We start from the raw sequence: 19,688 nt of genomic DNA on the forward strand, positions 1-19,688 counted from the left end.
TCAGTTCATCTTAGTATCAGCTGGATCGGTACTAACACCTGCCAAAAGTTTAAGCTCACCGTAATCCGTTATTAGTTGATTGTAGAGATCATCAAACTCATCCTTTGAGGATATAGTTTGATTGTAGAACTTGTAGTCAACATAGTTGATATCCATTTTGTGGTCCCAAAACAATTTGTGGTAGAGGGCTTGGAGGAGCTCTGTCGGAGCAATGGATACATATTCCATGGATTTGGATACATGCTTATCCTTCTTGAGATGTTTAATAACTTGTCCAATGCAGTTGGAGAAGTCAGCCCCAGTCACACTAGAATCGATATACTCATAGTTAATATCAATACCATCAATTATGCTAGTGCAGTGGCAGCTACCAGAATCATCATTGACAAGGTAGTTCTCATAGTCTTGAATGATATGTCTGATCGAGCTTATGGCATTGAAAATCCATACCTTTTTCTCCTTAGGATTGAATGGATATTTAGTGCCATGGCCTCCGATAGTTATCATAACCTTCATATTCTTATGTTCTTTCTTGTGTTTGAACACTTTTTCTGGGCTAAAGTAATCAAAGTTCCAATCGTGAACGAAATGTCTCGTTCCTTTTCCATCTTTATACACCTCAGTGGCAAAGTGTAATATCCCGCCTGCTAGTATCGGAATATTACCCGTCAATCGTGCCAGAGGAAATAGTTCATGGAAAGTGGTTAATAGTCAATATTTTATGGCATGTCAGCATAACACGGGAAATGTATCGGTGTCGTATTTAACACGCTTAAGGCAAGGGCAAATTGGTAATTGCGCGTGAAAGGATATTTATTTGGTTGTGGTCACAAATATCTCATAATTTTTTCCCTTTCTCTCTCCAAGAGTTGACCAAGTCTTACTTCACTGTTTTTCTTCTTCTCCTATCGCCCTTCCTCTCCTCTCCACCAAATCTTGCAAAATCTTCTTCCCTCCATGGTAAGCTTCTAGACTTTGTTCCTTCATGATCTATTAAGCTTAAAGAAGTTTGGGTTTTGTTTGATTTCTCTTTTCTTCCCCTCAAGAGATGGATTCAAAGTTAGGGTTTTTGGGTGTTGAGTGAAGATTATTGTAACAGCCCGATTTTCAAAACAGGAGTGCATTTTTTTTCTTTTTTTAAAACAACTCAATGTCATGCACTAAAGGATTCAGGATTGTCTTTAATTTAAAATCAGAGTAAGTAAAACATTTTGAAAGCATTACCAACAATACAATCTGAATCAAATGTCACATTTTATAAAACAATATTAGGCAATGAGCTTTTACCATCAAATCATGCACTACGGAAGCATAAAATAACGTTCGAGTATTCATTTCTCATGGTAGTATCATTTACAGCGGTGCCCAAACAAAAGAAGTAAAATTACATAAACATAAGACACCACAAGTAAAACATCTAAGCTGATCCTTAACTCTGAATTGGGATGACATGGTACAAGATCCCACCAATGGCATTAAGCCTGGTTGCCAAACTGCTACACCTCCAAAGCCTTTGCTATTCCCGCAAAGCACACTCCCTATTTGGATATGGGGCAAAGCCCGATCCACGGATTAATGTAAAGGGTCACAATCTAATAACAACATAATTACAAAAATACTGCAGGCATACATACTAGCATGGTAAATGGCATCAACATAAACATTCCTCACACAAAATATAATGATGCACAATTAGCCTAGCAAATACAGACTCTACATGTGTGATACAACCTCCACTGGCCTATCACATGCAAATGATTCCGGAATAATCCACTCCGCAGAGGGTAAGAAATTCATGATTCTCATACTGACACATCTGAGGTAAACCCCCCACAATGGTCGAGCAATCATGTGGTTCTTATTCTGACACATCTATAAGACCCGTGCGTCTCAACTGACTAACACGTACCATGAAATGCATGAGCATATATTGTCCACTCAATATGTGCAAATGCAACTCTTATACATCATTCAACATATGTAGTATACAAACATGCATCAACTGGCAGTTCACATATTATCTTTCAATTCATATCAAACAACATTTCATAAATCGACATGCATTTCATATATTTATTCACAAATCATATGAAAGCAACGCACATCACATATCATAATCAAGTTGATTGCAAACAAATCCCACACTGGGCAAACAAATTCACTTAACATATCATATTCACAATACACACAATAGCACATAAACCATCCAGGCATTTAAGTAACTATGAGGTTTCAAGAAAGTGCCCCTTACCTGAGCAAAGCATTCTTTACAACGTATTGCTCTACACTCGTAAGCATCTACAACAGGAACGTCTCTAAACCCTCAAGCTAATTATCCCAACAGATACAATAACTTAGGTAAATATCGGCTCTAAAGCTTTTTACCCTTTCTAGGCGAAATCTTAGCAACGCTCGAAAATACGATCAACTTCGATATTTTCTAAAACATAAATAAAATATTTTCCAACACGACATTCGTCTCAAAATCCTTGAAAATACTTTAAGTCTTATCATGTTCAGATCAATCCCAAAATATTATTCATTTTGAAACATCTTTTCAAAACCACCCCAAATTAAGAAAATGATTCTGACGAATTTTCGACAGAGTCTCCTTTGTGTTTACATCGTATACCAGAGCCTCTGGCTCAGTCAACCTAACACAAATTCACATACAAAATATTTTCACAATTTAACAGTTCAAACATAAAAATTCGAACTCTGATAGTGTCAGCAGTCACTTCCAGCGTCAGCTCAGACACATTATTTTCAGAAAATCACAATAAATTCATCCATCGTCGAAACATCGCGAACCATAGGTCCATTTCGACCGTCTCGACGAGGCGAATACATTGGTCAACATCTTTTCGCTTTTCAACAGTATTAAAATGACGAAATTACCCCTGAACAGTTCAGTCTTTTCGTCCGAACAACATTTAAAAAAAACTAATCGGTTGAATCAACTCATTTCCTCGTCTAAAGCATATATATCAAATAAAATTCATATTTTGACACTTTTTTAAAAATGCTAAAATTATAAAACGATCCGATCGTAAAATTTCTTCTGGATCTATACTCACACGGACTCACATAACAACATTAATAATTGAAATGAGCACAAAAGATTAAAAATTATCATACCCCTTTTATAAATTAAACTCGGCCACAAGTATAGGAAGACTCATCTTCTTTTCTTTTGAACTTACTGTTTTAAGGAATGGAAAATTTGGAATTGGTAGAGTGAGAAAGATACTTACGGAAATGAGAGAAGAGAAGGAAAATGATACTCACAAGAATCACAAGCACAACAAGGAGGGACTACACACTTTAACTCTTGAAACCTTTTACTGAAGCTCACTCTAATACCGTGTTTCTTTAAGCTTAACTCTTAACAACAATGGGACCAACACTAGCCATTATCTCTAAAGAATGAAAAGGAATAAGATGATTTTTAGAGGGAGAGAGATATATTTCGGTGCTGAAAATTAAAGGAAGGGAAAAATATCTTGGTTGCCTTAGTCCTTTGAATAGATCACGTAACCAAAAATATAGCCCTTGGATCAACTTAAATAACATGTGCTTCTAATTTAAGCCCTTCATTCTTACTACTCACAATCATATTAAATTAATATCACATGAAAATATCTTAGATATTTTCTCTTCTATGCCACCTCAATAGCTTGGTCCTGAAGTTTCTAATTTAACGTGTCTAATCTCTGTTACGGATGAATTCTACATTAAATATAAGTCATACAATATATTACCAATAATAATTTTTCGTCACTAACAAATTATTATCCGATTCTAACAATGTATAAAACTCTCGTTTAAATTATCGTGGGGCTCTTGATCCATTGAAAATTTTAGATAAGTACATCCAATACGTTTTCTCAAAATGGATAGAAAACAAATTCTGAAATTCCGACAACGTCCAGACATTTCATAAAGTCATTTATTAACAAATAAAACATCAGAACAAAATACAAAGCCCTAAATTTAGTCGCAACTAAATTACGGGTCTTACATTACTACCCTCCAAAAAGAAGTTTCGTCCTCGAAACTAAAATATGAGTAACGACTTAACTAGTCATTACTGCTACAAATACTGACATGACAAGACACCTACTGTGACCCTTTACAAAGTCGTATAGACTTTAAACTCTAGACATCAAAACTTAGTCTTCCACTTGAGATTACCTCAAACAACACGCAAACAAGACACTAGGTCCCTCAAGAGCCTAGGTCCACAATAAAAATTCTCGATGTCTCCACATCTACCCTCCAAAAATTTCACACTACAACACTGGATAAGATTGACTTGTTCCATTCAACACGGTGTTCACTTTCTATCGACAACACATTAAGGATGATCAGTTCCCCAATTTGTCAATAGATAGCTAGCATTCATGATGGTGGCATAAACCATCTTAACCAATTTGTAATAGTGTTTCTGGTAACCCGCACTCAAGGCTATCCTGAGGTAGAAGGAATCTGACAATTCCCACATCAACATCAATTTCCATCCTTTTCTCTAGTCATCTAGCTTCTTGCCAACGAAGAACAACCTCTAATATTCGACTAAGAACCTCCCAATATTCACAAAATTGTTTTATCAACCCTCATACAAGGTTAAGATCCTCATTTCAAGTGTTATACTCCTTTAGTCTTCCATATCTATCATTTTAATCACATCTCTTAATGAAAATTCTCTCTTGAATTTTCTTCAGGCTTCATCATCCATTAGTTTTCCTCTCAGTTGAGGCCTCAAAACTACATAAACCTCTCGAATGGCTATCAAGTGTAGAACATTCGCCACGTCCAAGACAAAATACACAAACATTCACTGCTACTCCGACCACGAAGTTGATACAAGAACCACGAAGTTACCGCCTCTATGGAGAGTTTTCATCCCTTATTAATATTCATACCTTTTTGACTTACTCCAGTCACACAACTATACTGATATGAATCTCTTCACATAAGAATCCTATTAAAAATTCAAAACTTGTTGACAAGTTTAAACAACCACCATCTTAAATGGACCAAAATGTTACAACTAACATCATACTCAATGCTTAACAATACATTGTTTCACCTTTAAAGTCATACTATCACAATATTTACATCGTATTTTCGTTCAAGATTACCAATACTCACATCACGCCTTAGCATCTTAAGTCTCAAGATCAACACCTAACTTGTAGCAACATACCTTAACCAAAAATGTTTTTCTTCATCGGATCAACATTTATCCTCACATGAACTCTTTATGCTTTCCTTCAATAACCATGTGATGTCACAAACAAGTCTTTCCTCCCCTAAACTCATAGTCTCTTCTCAATAATCCATCTGAATCTTAATACATTTCAACTTTAGGGTCCTCATGAAATCCTATATACAAAATATATCTTAAAACATTTACATTCTAATCATTGTTCAACTATGAATGTTGTCAACATCTCAAATCATTGATTTTTCAACGTGTTGATATCACGCTTTGGTATACTTCACTAACCATATCAACATAGACGAAATCCTCATAACTCCACTTAGAACTTCGTCCTACCTTTCTGAAACTCGTAAGTACAATTTCAACATCCTCATGGATTTCCTGCAATCATTTCTTACCAGACTTAAGCTCTTCCACTGAAAAGTACTTACTTTTTCTGTCAGCTACACACAATAAATATACATTGTTAACAACGATGAAACAATTCCCTTAAGTCCAAAATTCAATACCCAGTGGCAAGTTCCAAATCATGTGTGTAACAATTCCTTCACAAATTCTCAATCTTGCAAGTCATATCTTCCATCTAATACTCATAATGCATCCCGAACCTTGGCGGAGTCCATCACCGTAGTCACTTAAATTTCCTTTTGATTCCAACATTTCCTCAATTCTTAGACTGCCTTTACTCTCTTGTCCATGCCGAACATTAACTTGTCGAGTAACTACTTTGTAGGAACTACCCTCTTTGCAGATTCCTCAACTTCATACTTTTTGACTCACTGGTCAAAATCCAAAACCATAACCGATTCAAAGTTATGTTGGGTTATTCCTTAAACGTATATGATCCAAACTTCTCCTTTCTTTAACAATTATTGTCGTAGCAGAATAATCTTATAATTTTCTGATTTCACTTGAGTCGTCAAGACTTATCCTAAGATCACAAAATCCTTTTTATCCAAAATAATTCATCTCCCATGCATAACTTCTGGTTACCATCGTAAATACACCTCTTCACTGATCGACAAGCTCCCATCTTACTCTCATGGTTTCCATCCAAAATTAATTTCCTTCGATTCCCAAATTTCTGGTACCCACGTTCTCCCATTACATCTCAAAATAGTATCTGATCTGATCTGGAATTTCGTCACCTTCTAGTGAATTATTAGGTTGCTCTCAAAGCATACTTAATTCCAAAACATGACTTCACGACTTCAAACTAAAGTACTGCTGAAACCACATACTTCACTTATCTCACAAACAATTAAAACTCCTAACCAAAATCTCAACACTTAACTTGTTCAAGAACAACTCATCCAACCACAAAACAATCTGATATATGAAACACAGTATTCACGCTTAGTCGTGGAATAAATCCTATTCCAGTTCCCTTAACATTCAATTCACTTCCACATAATCCAAGATGAATCACTACATCTTAAGTCCAAGGTATCTCTTAGTTCACCATCCCAAGATCAACTCTCCAAGTTTACATAACAGTCTATCTAAAGTCATGCTCGCACAACTGCACAACGCCTCAAAGTTCATTTTCAAACATTTGTACCTACTATTCTCTTAAACTGTGCAGAGATCAACACTCATCTGCAAAAACACTTGATTTCTAACCATTCTGGTCACGAGACCAACAATAGAAATTTCTAAGTCTCCAAATCCAAATTATGAAGTCGGCTCACTTCAATGTGCAGCTCCCCCTTAGCTCCAGAACAAGAACCTATGCTCGTATCCAAGACTTCACATACGTCACGACTGACAACTTTGCTTAATACACCACCATAGTGGTCACATCACCTAATCATTTACCAACTATGGTTTGTTTCATCCTGAAATTCACCAAAGAATACATCCAATGCCTTCTTCAAAGTTTCTCAAGCTTTTCCCTTTCCATGAGACTCTCCAACAATCGAGCATTCGCCGATCTCAACATAACACTCGTGGCTGTCAATCAAGGTAGCTCTTAAACCTTGGTACTGCTCTGAACTCTTCTAAGTAAAAACTTATTGCAAACTTGTCCTCTCTGGACCAATGCATCTAAAAGGGATCGGAAACAATCGTCGACCACAATCGACTAATGCTTTAGGTTCTAGCTACTACTCCTACTAAGATGCTAAAACAAATTTCTCCACATCAAGGAATAAATAACTACATAAGCATATCATACTTGGCCCAAAGCAAAACACAAAGCACAAAAGGACACCAAGCACTTATGTGTACTAAACCCGACTCTTGATCAGCTTAGGACACCCGACTCACAGCCCTTGAAGTGAATCTACTACCATGCTCTGATACCACAATGTAACAGCTCGATTTTCAAAACAGGAGTGCATTTTTTTTTCATTTTTTAAAACAACTCAATGCCATGCACTAAAGGATTCAGGATTGTCTTTAATTTAAAATCAGAGTAAGTAAAACATTTTGAAAGCATTACCAACAATACAATCTGAATCAAATGTCACATTTTATAAAACAATATTAGGCAATGAGCTTTTACTATCAAATCATGCACTACGGAAGCATAAAATAATGTTCGAGTATTCATTTCTCATGGTAGTATCATTTACAGCGGTGCCCAAACAAAAGAAGTAAAATTACATAAACATAAGACACCACAAGTAAAACATCCAAGCTGATCCTTAACTCTGAACTGGGATGACATGGTACAAGATCCCACCAATGGCATCAAGCCTGACTGCCAAACTGCTACACCTCCAAAGCCTTTGCTATTCCCGCAAAGCACACTCCCTATTTGGATATGGGGCAAAGCCCGATCCACAGATTAATGTAAAGGGTCACGATCTAATAACAACATAATTACAAAAATACTGCAGGCATACATACTAGCATGGTAAATGGCATCAACATAAACATTCCTCACACAAAATATAATGATGCACAATTAGCCTAGTAAATGCAGACTCTACATGTGTGATACAACCTCCACTGGCCTATCACATGCAAATGATTCCGAAATAATCCACTCCGCAAAGGGTAAGAAATTCATGATTCTCATACTGACACATCTGAGGTAAACCCCCCACAATGGTCGAGCAATCATGTGGTTCTCATTCTGACACATCTGAGGTAAACCCCCCACAATGGTCGAGCAACCAAGACTCAATAATCTCATAGATTTAAGGTGGGTTCCTTCACAGCAGACGGCAATCCACACCTCGCGCGTCTCCACTGACTAACGCGTACTATAAGACCCGTGCGTCTCAACTGACTAACACGTACCATGAAATGCATGAGCATGTATTGTCCACTCAATATGTGCAAATGCAACTCTTATACATCATTCAACATATGTAGTATACAAACATGCCTCAACTGGCAGTTCACATATTATCTTTCAATTCATATCAAACAACATTTCATAAATCAACATGCATTTCATATATTTATTCACAAATCATATGAAAGCAACGCACATCACATATCATAATCAAGTTGATTGCAAACAAATCCCACACTGGGCAAACACATTCACTTAACATATCATATTCACAATACACACAATAACACATAAACCATCCAGGCATTTAAGTAACTATGAGGTTTCAAGAAAGTGCCCCTTACCTGAGCAAAGCATTATCTACAACGTATTGCTCTACACTCGTAAGCATCTACAACAGGAACGTCTCTAAACCCTCGAGCTAATTATCCTAACAGATACAATAACTTAGGTAAATATCGGCTCTAAAGCTTTTTACCCATTCTAGGCGAAATCTTAGCAACGCTCGAAAATACGATCAACTTCGATATTTTCTAAAACATAAATAAAATATTTTCCAACACGACATTCGTCTCAAAATCCTTGAAAATACTTTAAGTCTTATCATGTTCAGATCAATCCCAAATTATTATTCATTTTGAAACATCTTTTCAAAACCACCCCAAATTAAGAAAATGATTCTGACGAATTTTCGACAGAGTCTCCTTTGTGTTTACATCGTATACCAGAGCCTCTGGCTCAGTCAACCTAACACAAATTCACATACAAAATATTTTCACAATTTAACAGTTCAAACATAAAAATTCGAACTCTGATAGTGTCAGCAGTCACTTCCAGCGTCAGCTCAGACACATTATTTTCAGAAAATCACAATAAATTCATCCATCGTCGAAACATCGCGAACCATAGGTCCATTTCGACCGTCTCGACGAGGCGAATATATTGGTCAACATCTTTTCGCTTTTCAACAGTATTAAAATGATGAAATTACCCCTGAACAGCTCAGTCTTTTCGTCCGAACAACATTTAAAAAAAACTAATCGGTTGAATCAACTCATTTCCTCGTCTAAAGCATATATATCAAATAAAATTCATATTTTGACACTTTTTTAAAAATGCTAAAATTTTAAAACGATCCGATCGTAAAATTTCTTCTGGATCTATACTCACACGGACTCACATAACAACATTAATAATTGAAATGAGCACAAAAGATTAAAAATTAACATACCCCTTTTATAAATTAAACTCGGCCACAAGTATAGGAAGATTCATCTTCTTTTCTTTTGAACTTACTGTTTTAAGGAATAGAAAATTTGGAATTGGTAGAGTGAGAAAGATACTTACGGAAATGAGAGAAGAGAAGGAAAATGATACTCACTAGAATCACAAGCACAACAAGGAGGGACTACACACTTTAACTCTTGAAACCTTCTACTGAAGCTCACTCTAATACCGTGTTTCTTTAAGCTTAACTCTTAACAACAATGGGACCAACACTAGCCATTATCTCTAAAGAATGAAAAGGAATAAGATGATTTTTAGAGGGAGAGAGATATATTTCGGTGCTGAAAATTAAAGGAAGGGAAAAATATCTTGGTTGCCTTAGTCCTTTGAATAGATCACGTAACCAAAAATATAGCCCTTGGATCAACTTAAATAACATGTGCTTCTAATTTAAGCCCTTCATTCTTACTACTCACAATCATATTAAATTAATATCACATGAAAATATCTTAGATATTTTCTCTTCTATGCCACCTCATTAGCTTGGTCCTGAAGTTTCTAATTTAACGTGTCTAATCTCGGTTACGGATGAATTCTACATTAAATATTAGTCATACAATATATTACCAATAATAATTTTTCGTCACTAACAAATTATTATCCGATTCTAACAATGTATAAAACTCTCGTTTAAATTATCATGGGCCTCTTGATCCATTGAAAATTTTAGATAAGTACATCCAATACGTTTTCTCAAAATGGATAGAAAACAAATTCTGAAATTCCGACAACGTCCGGACATTTCATAAAGTCATTTATTAACAAATAAAACATCAGAACAAAATACAAAGCCCTAAATTTAGTCGCAACTAAATTACGGGTCTTACAATTATGTTGGAAGCTTGAGTTTGTACATGATATGGGTTAAACAAGAATAAGGAAGTAATATGAAGTTTGGTCTCTTATGATTAAGCAAGGAGTAAGATGTCTTGGAATACAAGAAAATGAGAAGAAAGCAAGTGGATTGAAAGCTAGGGTTTTGGTTGATTGAGCATGGAACTTGTAGCTGCCATGAGAGACTTGATTAGGTGAGTCCCTTAGATAGATTACCTCCATTGGTTTATGTGTTTTTCTCTTGTAAGATAACTATATATTTTCTAGGGTTTTTCTCTTGTAAGATAACTATATATTTTCTAGGGTTTATCTGTTTTATAAGTTGCTCATGGTATTTTGAGTGAAAAATACCAATTTTGACAGTTCTGGACTGTCATAGCTCGCCACGGCGAGCAAATAGCTCGCGAGGCGAGCTTGAAGGCCGAATGGGGGTGTCTACTCGCCTCCTACTCGCAACTGCGAGCAGGTGCTCGCCTCCCACACAGAATCACTAACCATGGCGAGTAAACAGTGGGGCAGCTCATTGTTTGTTCGCTTCCGGGTGGTTCTAGCGTTTCGCGAGCGGTTCTATTCAAGCAATCTTTTTTAAACTATAATCCCTCAATCATGATTCCAAGGCATAGGTTGTAAAAAGGTTTTCTTGATGATAAAGCAAGTATTTTCTTTGTGTAGTATAGCATGGCATATGAGCGAAGTAATGACTTTACGAGCGGGTAGCAAGATAAATTTTAAGGAAAGGGAAGAACTAGAGCCTCGGTATAGTTATCGAGAACTGAAATAGATAGAAAGAATAGAATGCTATGCATTAGCAATATGCTTGATAAGATGCGAGGTAATGTGAGTATTATCTTCGCATAGAAGCAAGTGTCATACGAGTATGGCGAGACGTGAATCGATTATATATCCATTCACAAGTTAAGTAAAGCAAGCATATAAGTTTACCTCTAGTGGGATCGTTTAAGGATCCGAGGTATAACAGATAGTATGTATAGATTTAATCTTCATACATGCATAAGATTAAGACTTTCAAGAAAGAAAGAGTGTCATGTCTCTTGTTATTCAAATTGGATTCAAGGGGTTCTCCAAGGGGAATGGTTAAGCCGCAAGGGAGCCGCATTTCACTAAGTTAAGGTGTCGTGTCTTTTGTATATCTTCCAAGGTTGGGTACAAAAGTTTCTCCAAGGGGAATGGGGTAAGCCGTATGGGACCCGCACGTTCACTAAGGGAGTCCGATGCGCTCTTGCTAAGCACTTCACCGGTAGTAAGGGATTAGCTTCCGGGGTTACTCCACTCGGGACTAATCCGTAAAATGAACTCAGATAAGTTGTTTGTTACACGCTAACATAATCAATGAAGCTAACTATGCATATCTATTATACATGTTTATGTTATGTCTTAGAGCCTTGACGTAGATCGTCAAGAACAAGTAGAGACTTGGCGTAGTTCGTCAAGAAGTAGTAAAATAGTAAGAATCACTTAGGTGATAAGATATGATATGTTGTATGTAACACCCTAATTCCCGACGATAATTTTACATAATAATAATCATGGTTTTAACGAAAAAGGGTGTCACACACATTCATTAATCTTACTTCGTAATAAAATAATAAATAATCAGATACAACAGCGGAAGATCCTTCATAAAAATTTCATTATTATAAAATATCTTGTCTTCAAAATTATTTAAGAAAAATAGCATAAAACATCAAAGTGCTTGAACTTCATAATTCAGGGACATTCAACGTTCAACCCAACCCAGTGTTACAGATCAGAGCACGTATTTATTCGACTACTTTATATCACAAATAATAGCTACAGGGGTATATCCCCGTTGCCACCTTCTAAGCGTTCTGCAAAGCAAAAACTCCTCGTCCTGAGTGTCTGTACCCCAAGGATACAGACACCAAAATACACAAACAACAACAAAGGGGTGAGAATTCACAACATAACATATATTGGGATACATAAATAATAAAGCAGATAATCTTATCATCATTGTTCCTTCATTCACATCGTCATCAATTATTCATCATATCATCACCAATCATTCATCATGATACTCATACAATTTATTTCATAAACATCATTAACACATACATCTTATGCACACCTTCAACACACATACCATATTCACATCATTAGCACATATCACAGTTCACCTATCATGACCTATATGCAACTTACTTCATTCCTAGACCTAAATGCATGCCGGTACCGGATCCTATCGTCATAATAATGTAGTTCAGAGATGTGTTACTGAAACATACATTTCGTCATTCGTCATTCGTCATTATGCAGTATGATATGATGCATGAAGACTCACCAAACATCATTTAGAAAGACACATAAACAACACAACATCTTTACGTCATAGTCATTCATCATTTTTCATCATTCGTCATTATTCACCTTTCGTCATTCTTCGTCTTCCGTCATTTTAACAATCATAACGTCGTTATACATCATCATTAACACATTATTGTTAATTAACATCATATGTTCATCTGATTATATCTAACTCATTCTCTCATCAGAACTCATGTCATGTTCAGAACCTACACTCATCCTTGGTTTCTTCTACATTCTCTGCACCATTTACTCCTAGTAACCTACCTTATCCTTCATCCTAGGTCTTTATGATTTTTACTACTTCCTCGTCTTTCCTCCTAATAACTTTTGTCCGTAAGACTAGACTTATTAAGTAATAAGACCCTATCGTCAGTTATTAACTTTGTCATTATTATCGTCTATTACCTTAGTCCTCTAACACCACACACTAATTTTACTTGGTTTGTACCTTCAAAAGTATAGCTTAAATCATTAGACTCAATCTTTATTCTAAGTTTCTTCTATTATCTTTGTCTCTTGTTTATGAACTATTCCTAAAACAATCATCTTTTCTTATCTTATCCCTTACCTTTCTTCTCATTCTTCTTACTCTCTTCTATTAGATTCATATCCTGACTCACCACTCTTACTACCCCTCACGCCGTTCATTTAATTCGTACACAACTTCCTATCTCAGTTTACATTTCATCCTAACAACCCCAACATTGTAATCAGTTCTCTAAATTCATCCTCGTTATTTCTACTGTTATGATCTTGTATCATTAATCATAAGTAACTCGATATTCATCACATCTTTCACCACATCTCTTTATTTAACCTACTCCTCTCTAATCCTCAATCACCTGCGCCTCATCGTGTCTTTATCTTTACCCTTTTACCTTGACCCCTTTCCGCATCAACCTAACAACTTTCCTAAGTTCACACTCTTCGTATAGCCTCGTCGCTATATTCATCCCTTACTATAATTTACTATCATTTCCATAATTATTAGTTCATGAATAACCCTCTTACAACTCACTCTACTTTCCTCTTAAGTCGTTCATAGCATCTTTATTCACGTCATTCATCATCATCATACGACATTATTACTATCGTCATACCTCATCATCTTATAACTTCAATATCGCATCCGTCGGTTAACATCATATCTACATATTAGTTTACATTTTTGCCAAACCAACATCATATTTAGATCCCTCATCCATTCTTAATTTACCCTCGTTCTCTTCATCGTTTACTTCTATAGACACATTATATCCTTCATCCTCAATCACTATTCCATTCTCCACATAATGGTTTCCATCTATACATCTAGCTTCTTACGTTCTTAAGATCCTATCCTCATGTATTAGTCCCACATTATTGTCGTCTATACCCTAGAGTTCTATCTTCGTATTCTTGGTTTGTTATAGTTCATGTTATTTCTAACTCATCTTGTCTCCGTCTTTACTCTTCTCTAATACTTTTGATGACCATCTTATTTTAAATACATTATGGCAAAATAAATTACTCATATAACCCTTAATTAAATCAATCTCAATTAGGTTTATTGATTTGGGGCCTTACTATACATCTTAGGAACCTTTTGGAGGCATACAAATAGGTCAAAAATAGTCTAAGTCTACAGTGCATCGTGGCACGTTTGGACAGCCTAAATATGGTTTTGTTTCTGGAAAAATCGTGGCACGTTGGGCTTCCATCGTGGCACGTTCATAGTTCGACAGACAACATCAGATTTTCTACCTTTCACGTTTTCGTGCGTAAAACCTAAACCGTTAATCCGTTTTCGATGCCGTTTTCGCCTACACGCTCCTGACACTAAGCTCTATCATGTTCTACAGAAAAATTCAAGTTTAAACCACTCAAAACTCGTTTTCCCAAAACCTCACAACCCTAATTCTTAACTCACCGACATCTCATCTAATCACATAGTTTTTAGCTTCAAAATTTCTTCTGATAATCATCATGAGGATTATCTAAGGTCTAATTACAGTCTCTTCATCAATCTAATAACTTTTCATCAATTAATCCTCAATCTCACTCAAACCCTAAATTGATCTCGTATATTCAATTCATTCAACAACATCATTACCTTTGTTCATCACCATAATTCCATCATAAATCGTATTACATTAATACATCATACTAAATAGATCATCATAAATTAAACAATCTAAAGTGGTAGGAATCTCCCCCTTACCTCGAATCTTCGAAGTCACAGCTTTTCGGCTTTCTTCTCCAGAACTAGGGTTTCTCTGCCTCCGCTCCTCTCTTCTATTCTTCTTCACGTTCAGTAAAAAAAAATGAGACCTCTGATTGTTAATTCACTATTTATACTTGGGCTAGCCTCCTACTATTATTCTTTCTATTTTATTTTCCATTATTTTTACTTCTCCCTCCCCCACTTAATTAAAACTTCTATTCTTCACCTCCCGCCTCTATATTACTTTATTTATTTTTCGCTTTCATCATAATAATCCTCCTAGCACGTCATTAATCATCATAAATCTATTTTTTTCATATCTAACATAATATTCTAACATCATAACACCATTATAATAAACAAAATGAAGAATTCTTCTAATTAACTTCATTAAATCAATACATGTAATTTTCGGGGTGTTACAACTCTCCCCCACTTAAAGAATTTTCGTCCTCGAAAATTGACTGAAGGAAATAACTCCGGATAGGACTTCTTGATCTAACTCTACAGCTCCCATGTTATGCTTCCTTGGGCTGGTCCTCCCATGTCACCTTTACTAATGCAATCTCCTTGTCCCTTAAGTTCTTCACTTCTCGTTATTTTGCAAATCTTCAACAAAGTCCATGGAAATATTGTCCCACTTCTACTCTAGACTGCACAAAGGTTGCATTAACCTCGACGACTCTTGATGTTCCACCCTTGAACTTTGCAAGACTATACAAGCACACACAACTTCAGCTATATCTTTCTTCACACTTGCCCACCACAATATATCCTTAAGGTCTCGATACATCTTAATGGATCTCGGGTGTATACTCAAACTGCTTTTGTGACCTTCGTCAAAGATACTCTGCTTCAGTTCCGACATATTCAGCACACAAACTCTATCTCAAAACATTGTAATCTCATTCTCGTCTATTTTGAAATTCACTTCCTCTCCATGGTCTATTAGTGTTAAACAGTCAACTAACTCCAAATAAGTTTTCTGCCCTTATTTTATCCCTACTAACATTTGACTCGTCAGCTTTAGCATACCCAACTTCACAATATCAGGCGTCACTTCATAAACTAAACTAATGTCTCAGAATTGATTTATTAATTCTATTTCCTTAATCATATGTGTTGACATGTGTAAGGAATTCCTACTCATAGCATACGTTACTACATTGGCCTTTCTTGGAAGATAACTCGGCTAAAAATCATAATCCTTCAATAATTCCAACCATCTCCTTCTCCTCATATTCAACTTTTTCTGATTAAACGGATATCGTGAACTACTATGGTCACTACACACTTCAAACCTCGACCCATACAAATAATTCCTCCACACTTAAGTACAATTACCATAACTGCTAATTCTAAATCTTGTGCCAAAAAAAATCCTCTCATGAATTTTTAGTTGTCTTGAACCATTAGCCACAACCCGACCATCTTCCATAAGCACACCATCCAAACATATTTTAGACGCATCACAAAATACTACAAATGACCGACTTGCCTTTGGCAAAATTAACACTGGTGTCATCGTCAACTTCTTTTTAAACTCTTAAATTTTTTTTTTTCGTAACCGTCTTCAGAGCCTCCCGTTGCAAACACTGCATCCACTTTAGAAGGATTAACTGCTATCTCATTACTAGAAATCACATGTCCCAAGAAACTTATTTCTCGTAACCGAAATTCACACTTAGACATCATAGCACACCACCTATTCTCCTTTAACGTCTGCAACACAATCTACAAATGTTTTGCATGCTCCTCATCTGATTCAGAGCACACAAAAATGTCTCCCATGTATACTACGGCAACACGAGCTTAATACGGATGGAAAATGTTGTTCATATACTCCATAAATACTCCAAATAGCATCATCGAATATTCATATTGGTCATAATGAGTCATAAATGTAGTTTTTTTTGTACATCCTCCAACTTCCCTTGAATCTGATAATATCCCGATCTCAATTCTATCTAACTAATCACACTTGCCCCCGCTAACTAACTTATCCATCAAATCATCAATCCTGGTAAGGAGCCTATTCTTACTACATCTTCATCTCATTTGTTGATGGTCTACATGAAAACTTAAATATAACATAATATCATCCACACATCATTCCTTCCCTATGATAATTTAAACTGCTCAAAACTTTATATGACTCTTCCGTAAATGAATTATATCCAATCTCCATTCTCCAAAAATACCCTTCACGTTAACATCTTATAACTACCCATCTGAAACATGTTTCCATCAATGGATTATCTTCCCAACTCATATTAGTCTAAACAACATTCATAATTATGTTATAACTCACTTACTCGCGACTAAGCTTAAAAGGTCAAACTGAGAATTCTCGATCCATATTATAATCCTAAATTGCCAAGCACTAATACCCAACTTTTCCTTCTAATCTTTCAACTTATAACTAGTACCAAACTAACTCCAAAGGTTATCATCGTAGCTTTTAATCTCTCACTTTAATGACTAAACTTATCTTCTCAACGACACCACAAGTGAAACATCCCAGAGGAGAAAGGGTGTCTCCCCCACTTGTTTCCTGTTGACACTCCTCCTCTTCCTTATCCGCCGTAACTCCCCAAGTCATCACCGTACTCCTGATTCTTACCCTTCCTCTCCCTGGCACTCTTGTAGTGAGGAGACCTCACTCGAAAACTTTGTTCCAATCTTCCTTTTATACCCACCAGTAGTAAGATGCCTTATTAAAGGGATTCAGACAATAACAGTGTTTGCACACATGCCGCCTGTAGGGGATTAACAAAATTATAAAACCTGGCCGGATGGACCGACCTGCTCTGATACCAACTATGTAACACCCTAATTCCCGACGATAATTTTACATAATAATAATCATGGTTTTAACGAAAAAGGGTGTCACACACATTCATTAATCTTACTTCGTAATAAAATAATAAATAATCAGATACAACAGCGGAAGATCCTTCATAAAAATTTCATTATTATAAAATATCTTGTCTTCAAAATTATTTAAGAAAAATAGCATAAAACATCAAAGTGCTTGAACTTCATAATTCAGGGACATTCAACGTTCAACCCAACCCAGTGTTACAGATCAGAGCACGTATTTATTCGACTACTTTATATCACAAATAATAGCTACAGGGGTATATCCCCGTTGCCACCTTCTAAGCGTTCTGCAAAGCTAAAACTCCTCGTCCTGAGTGTCTGTACCCCAAGGATACAGACACCAAAATACACAAACAACAACAAAGGGGTGAGAATTCACAACATAACATATATTGGGATACATAAATAATAAAGCAGATAATCTTATCATCATTGTTCCTTCATTCACATCGTCATCAATTATTCATCATATCATCACCAATCATTCATCATGATACTCATACAATTTATTTCATAAACATCATTAACACATACATCTTATGCACACCTTCAACACACATACCATATTCACATCATTAGCACATATCACAGTTCACCTATCATGACCTATATGCAACTTACTTCATTCCTAGACCTAAATGCATGCCGGTACCGGATCCTATCGTCATAATAATGTAGTTCAGAGATGTGTTACTGAAACATACATTTCGTCATTCGTCATTCGTCATTATGCAGTATGATATGATGCATGAAGACTCACCAAACATCATTTAGAAAGACACATAAACAACACAACATCTTTACGTCATAGTCATTCATCATTTTTCATCATTCGTCATTATTCACCTTTCGTCATTCTTCGTCTTCCGTCATTTTAACAATCATAACGTCGTTATACATCATCATTAACACATTATTGTTAATTAACATCATATGTTCATCTGATTATATCTAACTCATTCTCTCATTAGAACTCATGTCATGTTCAGAACCTACACTCATCCTTGGTTTCTTCTACATTCTCTGCACCATTTACTCCTAGTAACCTACCTTATCCTTCATCCTAGGTCTTTATGATTTTTACTACTTCCTCGTCTTTCCTCCTAATAACTTTTGTCCGTAAGACTAGACTTATTAAGTAATAAGACCCTATCGTCAGTTATTAACTTTGTCATTATTATCGTCTATTACCTTAGTCCTCTAACACCACACACTAATTTTACTTGGTTTGTACCTTCAAAAGTATAGCTTAAATCATTAGACTCAATCTATATTCTAAGTTTCTTCTATTATCTTTGTCTCTTGTTTATGAACTATTCCTAAAACAATCATCTTTTCTTATCTTATCCCTTACCTTTCTTCTCATTCTTCTTACTCTCTTCTATTAGATTCATATCCTGACTCACCACTCTTACTACCCCTCACGCCGTTCATTTAATTCGTACACAACTTCCTATCTCAGTTTACATTTCATCCTAACAACCCCAACATTGTAATCAGTTCTCTAAATTCATCCTCGTTATTTCTACTGTTATGATCTTGTATCATTAATCATAAGTAACTCGATATTCATCACATCTTTCACCACATCTCTTTATTTAACCTACTCCTCTCTAATCCTCAATCACCTGCGCCTCATCGTGTCTTTATCTTTACCC

The 19,688-nt window shown here is 35.8% G+C and overlaps 1 protein-coding gene and 1 long non-coding RNA gene across 2 annotated transcripts; both read right to left on the bottom strand.

Moving 5' to 3' along the window:
• LOC146945672 (chitinase 2-like) lies at nucleotides 1–516 on the bottom strand. The gene has a single exon (XM_085748086.1). It carries the CDS (start codon nucleotides 514–516, stop codon nucleotides 1–3), a length of 516 nt encoding a protein of 171 aa, XP_085604212.1.
• A 682-nt stretch (nucleotides 517–1,198) lies between these two features.
• Nucleotides 1,199–4,275, bottom strand: LOC146945673 (uncharacterized). Its single transcript, XR_015026458.1, has 3 exons — nucleotides 3,289–4,275; nucleotides 2,252–3,202; nucleotides 1,199–1,538 (listed from the first exon to the last, which is right to left on the bottom strand). It is a non-coding gene; the product is annotated as an uncharacterized LOC146945673 (long non-coding RNA).
• Between the last annotated feature and the right edge of the window lie 15,413 nt (nucleotides 4,276–19,688).

The sequence above is a fragment of the Medicago sativa genome, chromosome 2 (assembly GCF_051527215.1).
Source record: "Medicago sativa cultivar Bolivia chromosome 2, Bolivia_mono, whole genome shotgun sequence".
In the NCBI taxonomy this organism is placed as follows: Eukaryota; Viridiplantae; Streptophyta; class Magnoliopsida; order Fabales; family Fabaceae; genus Medicago; species Medicago sativa.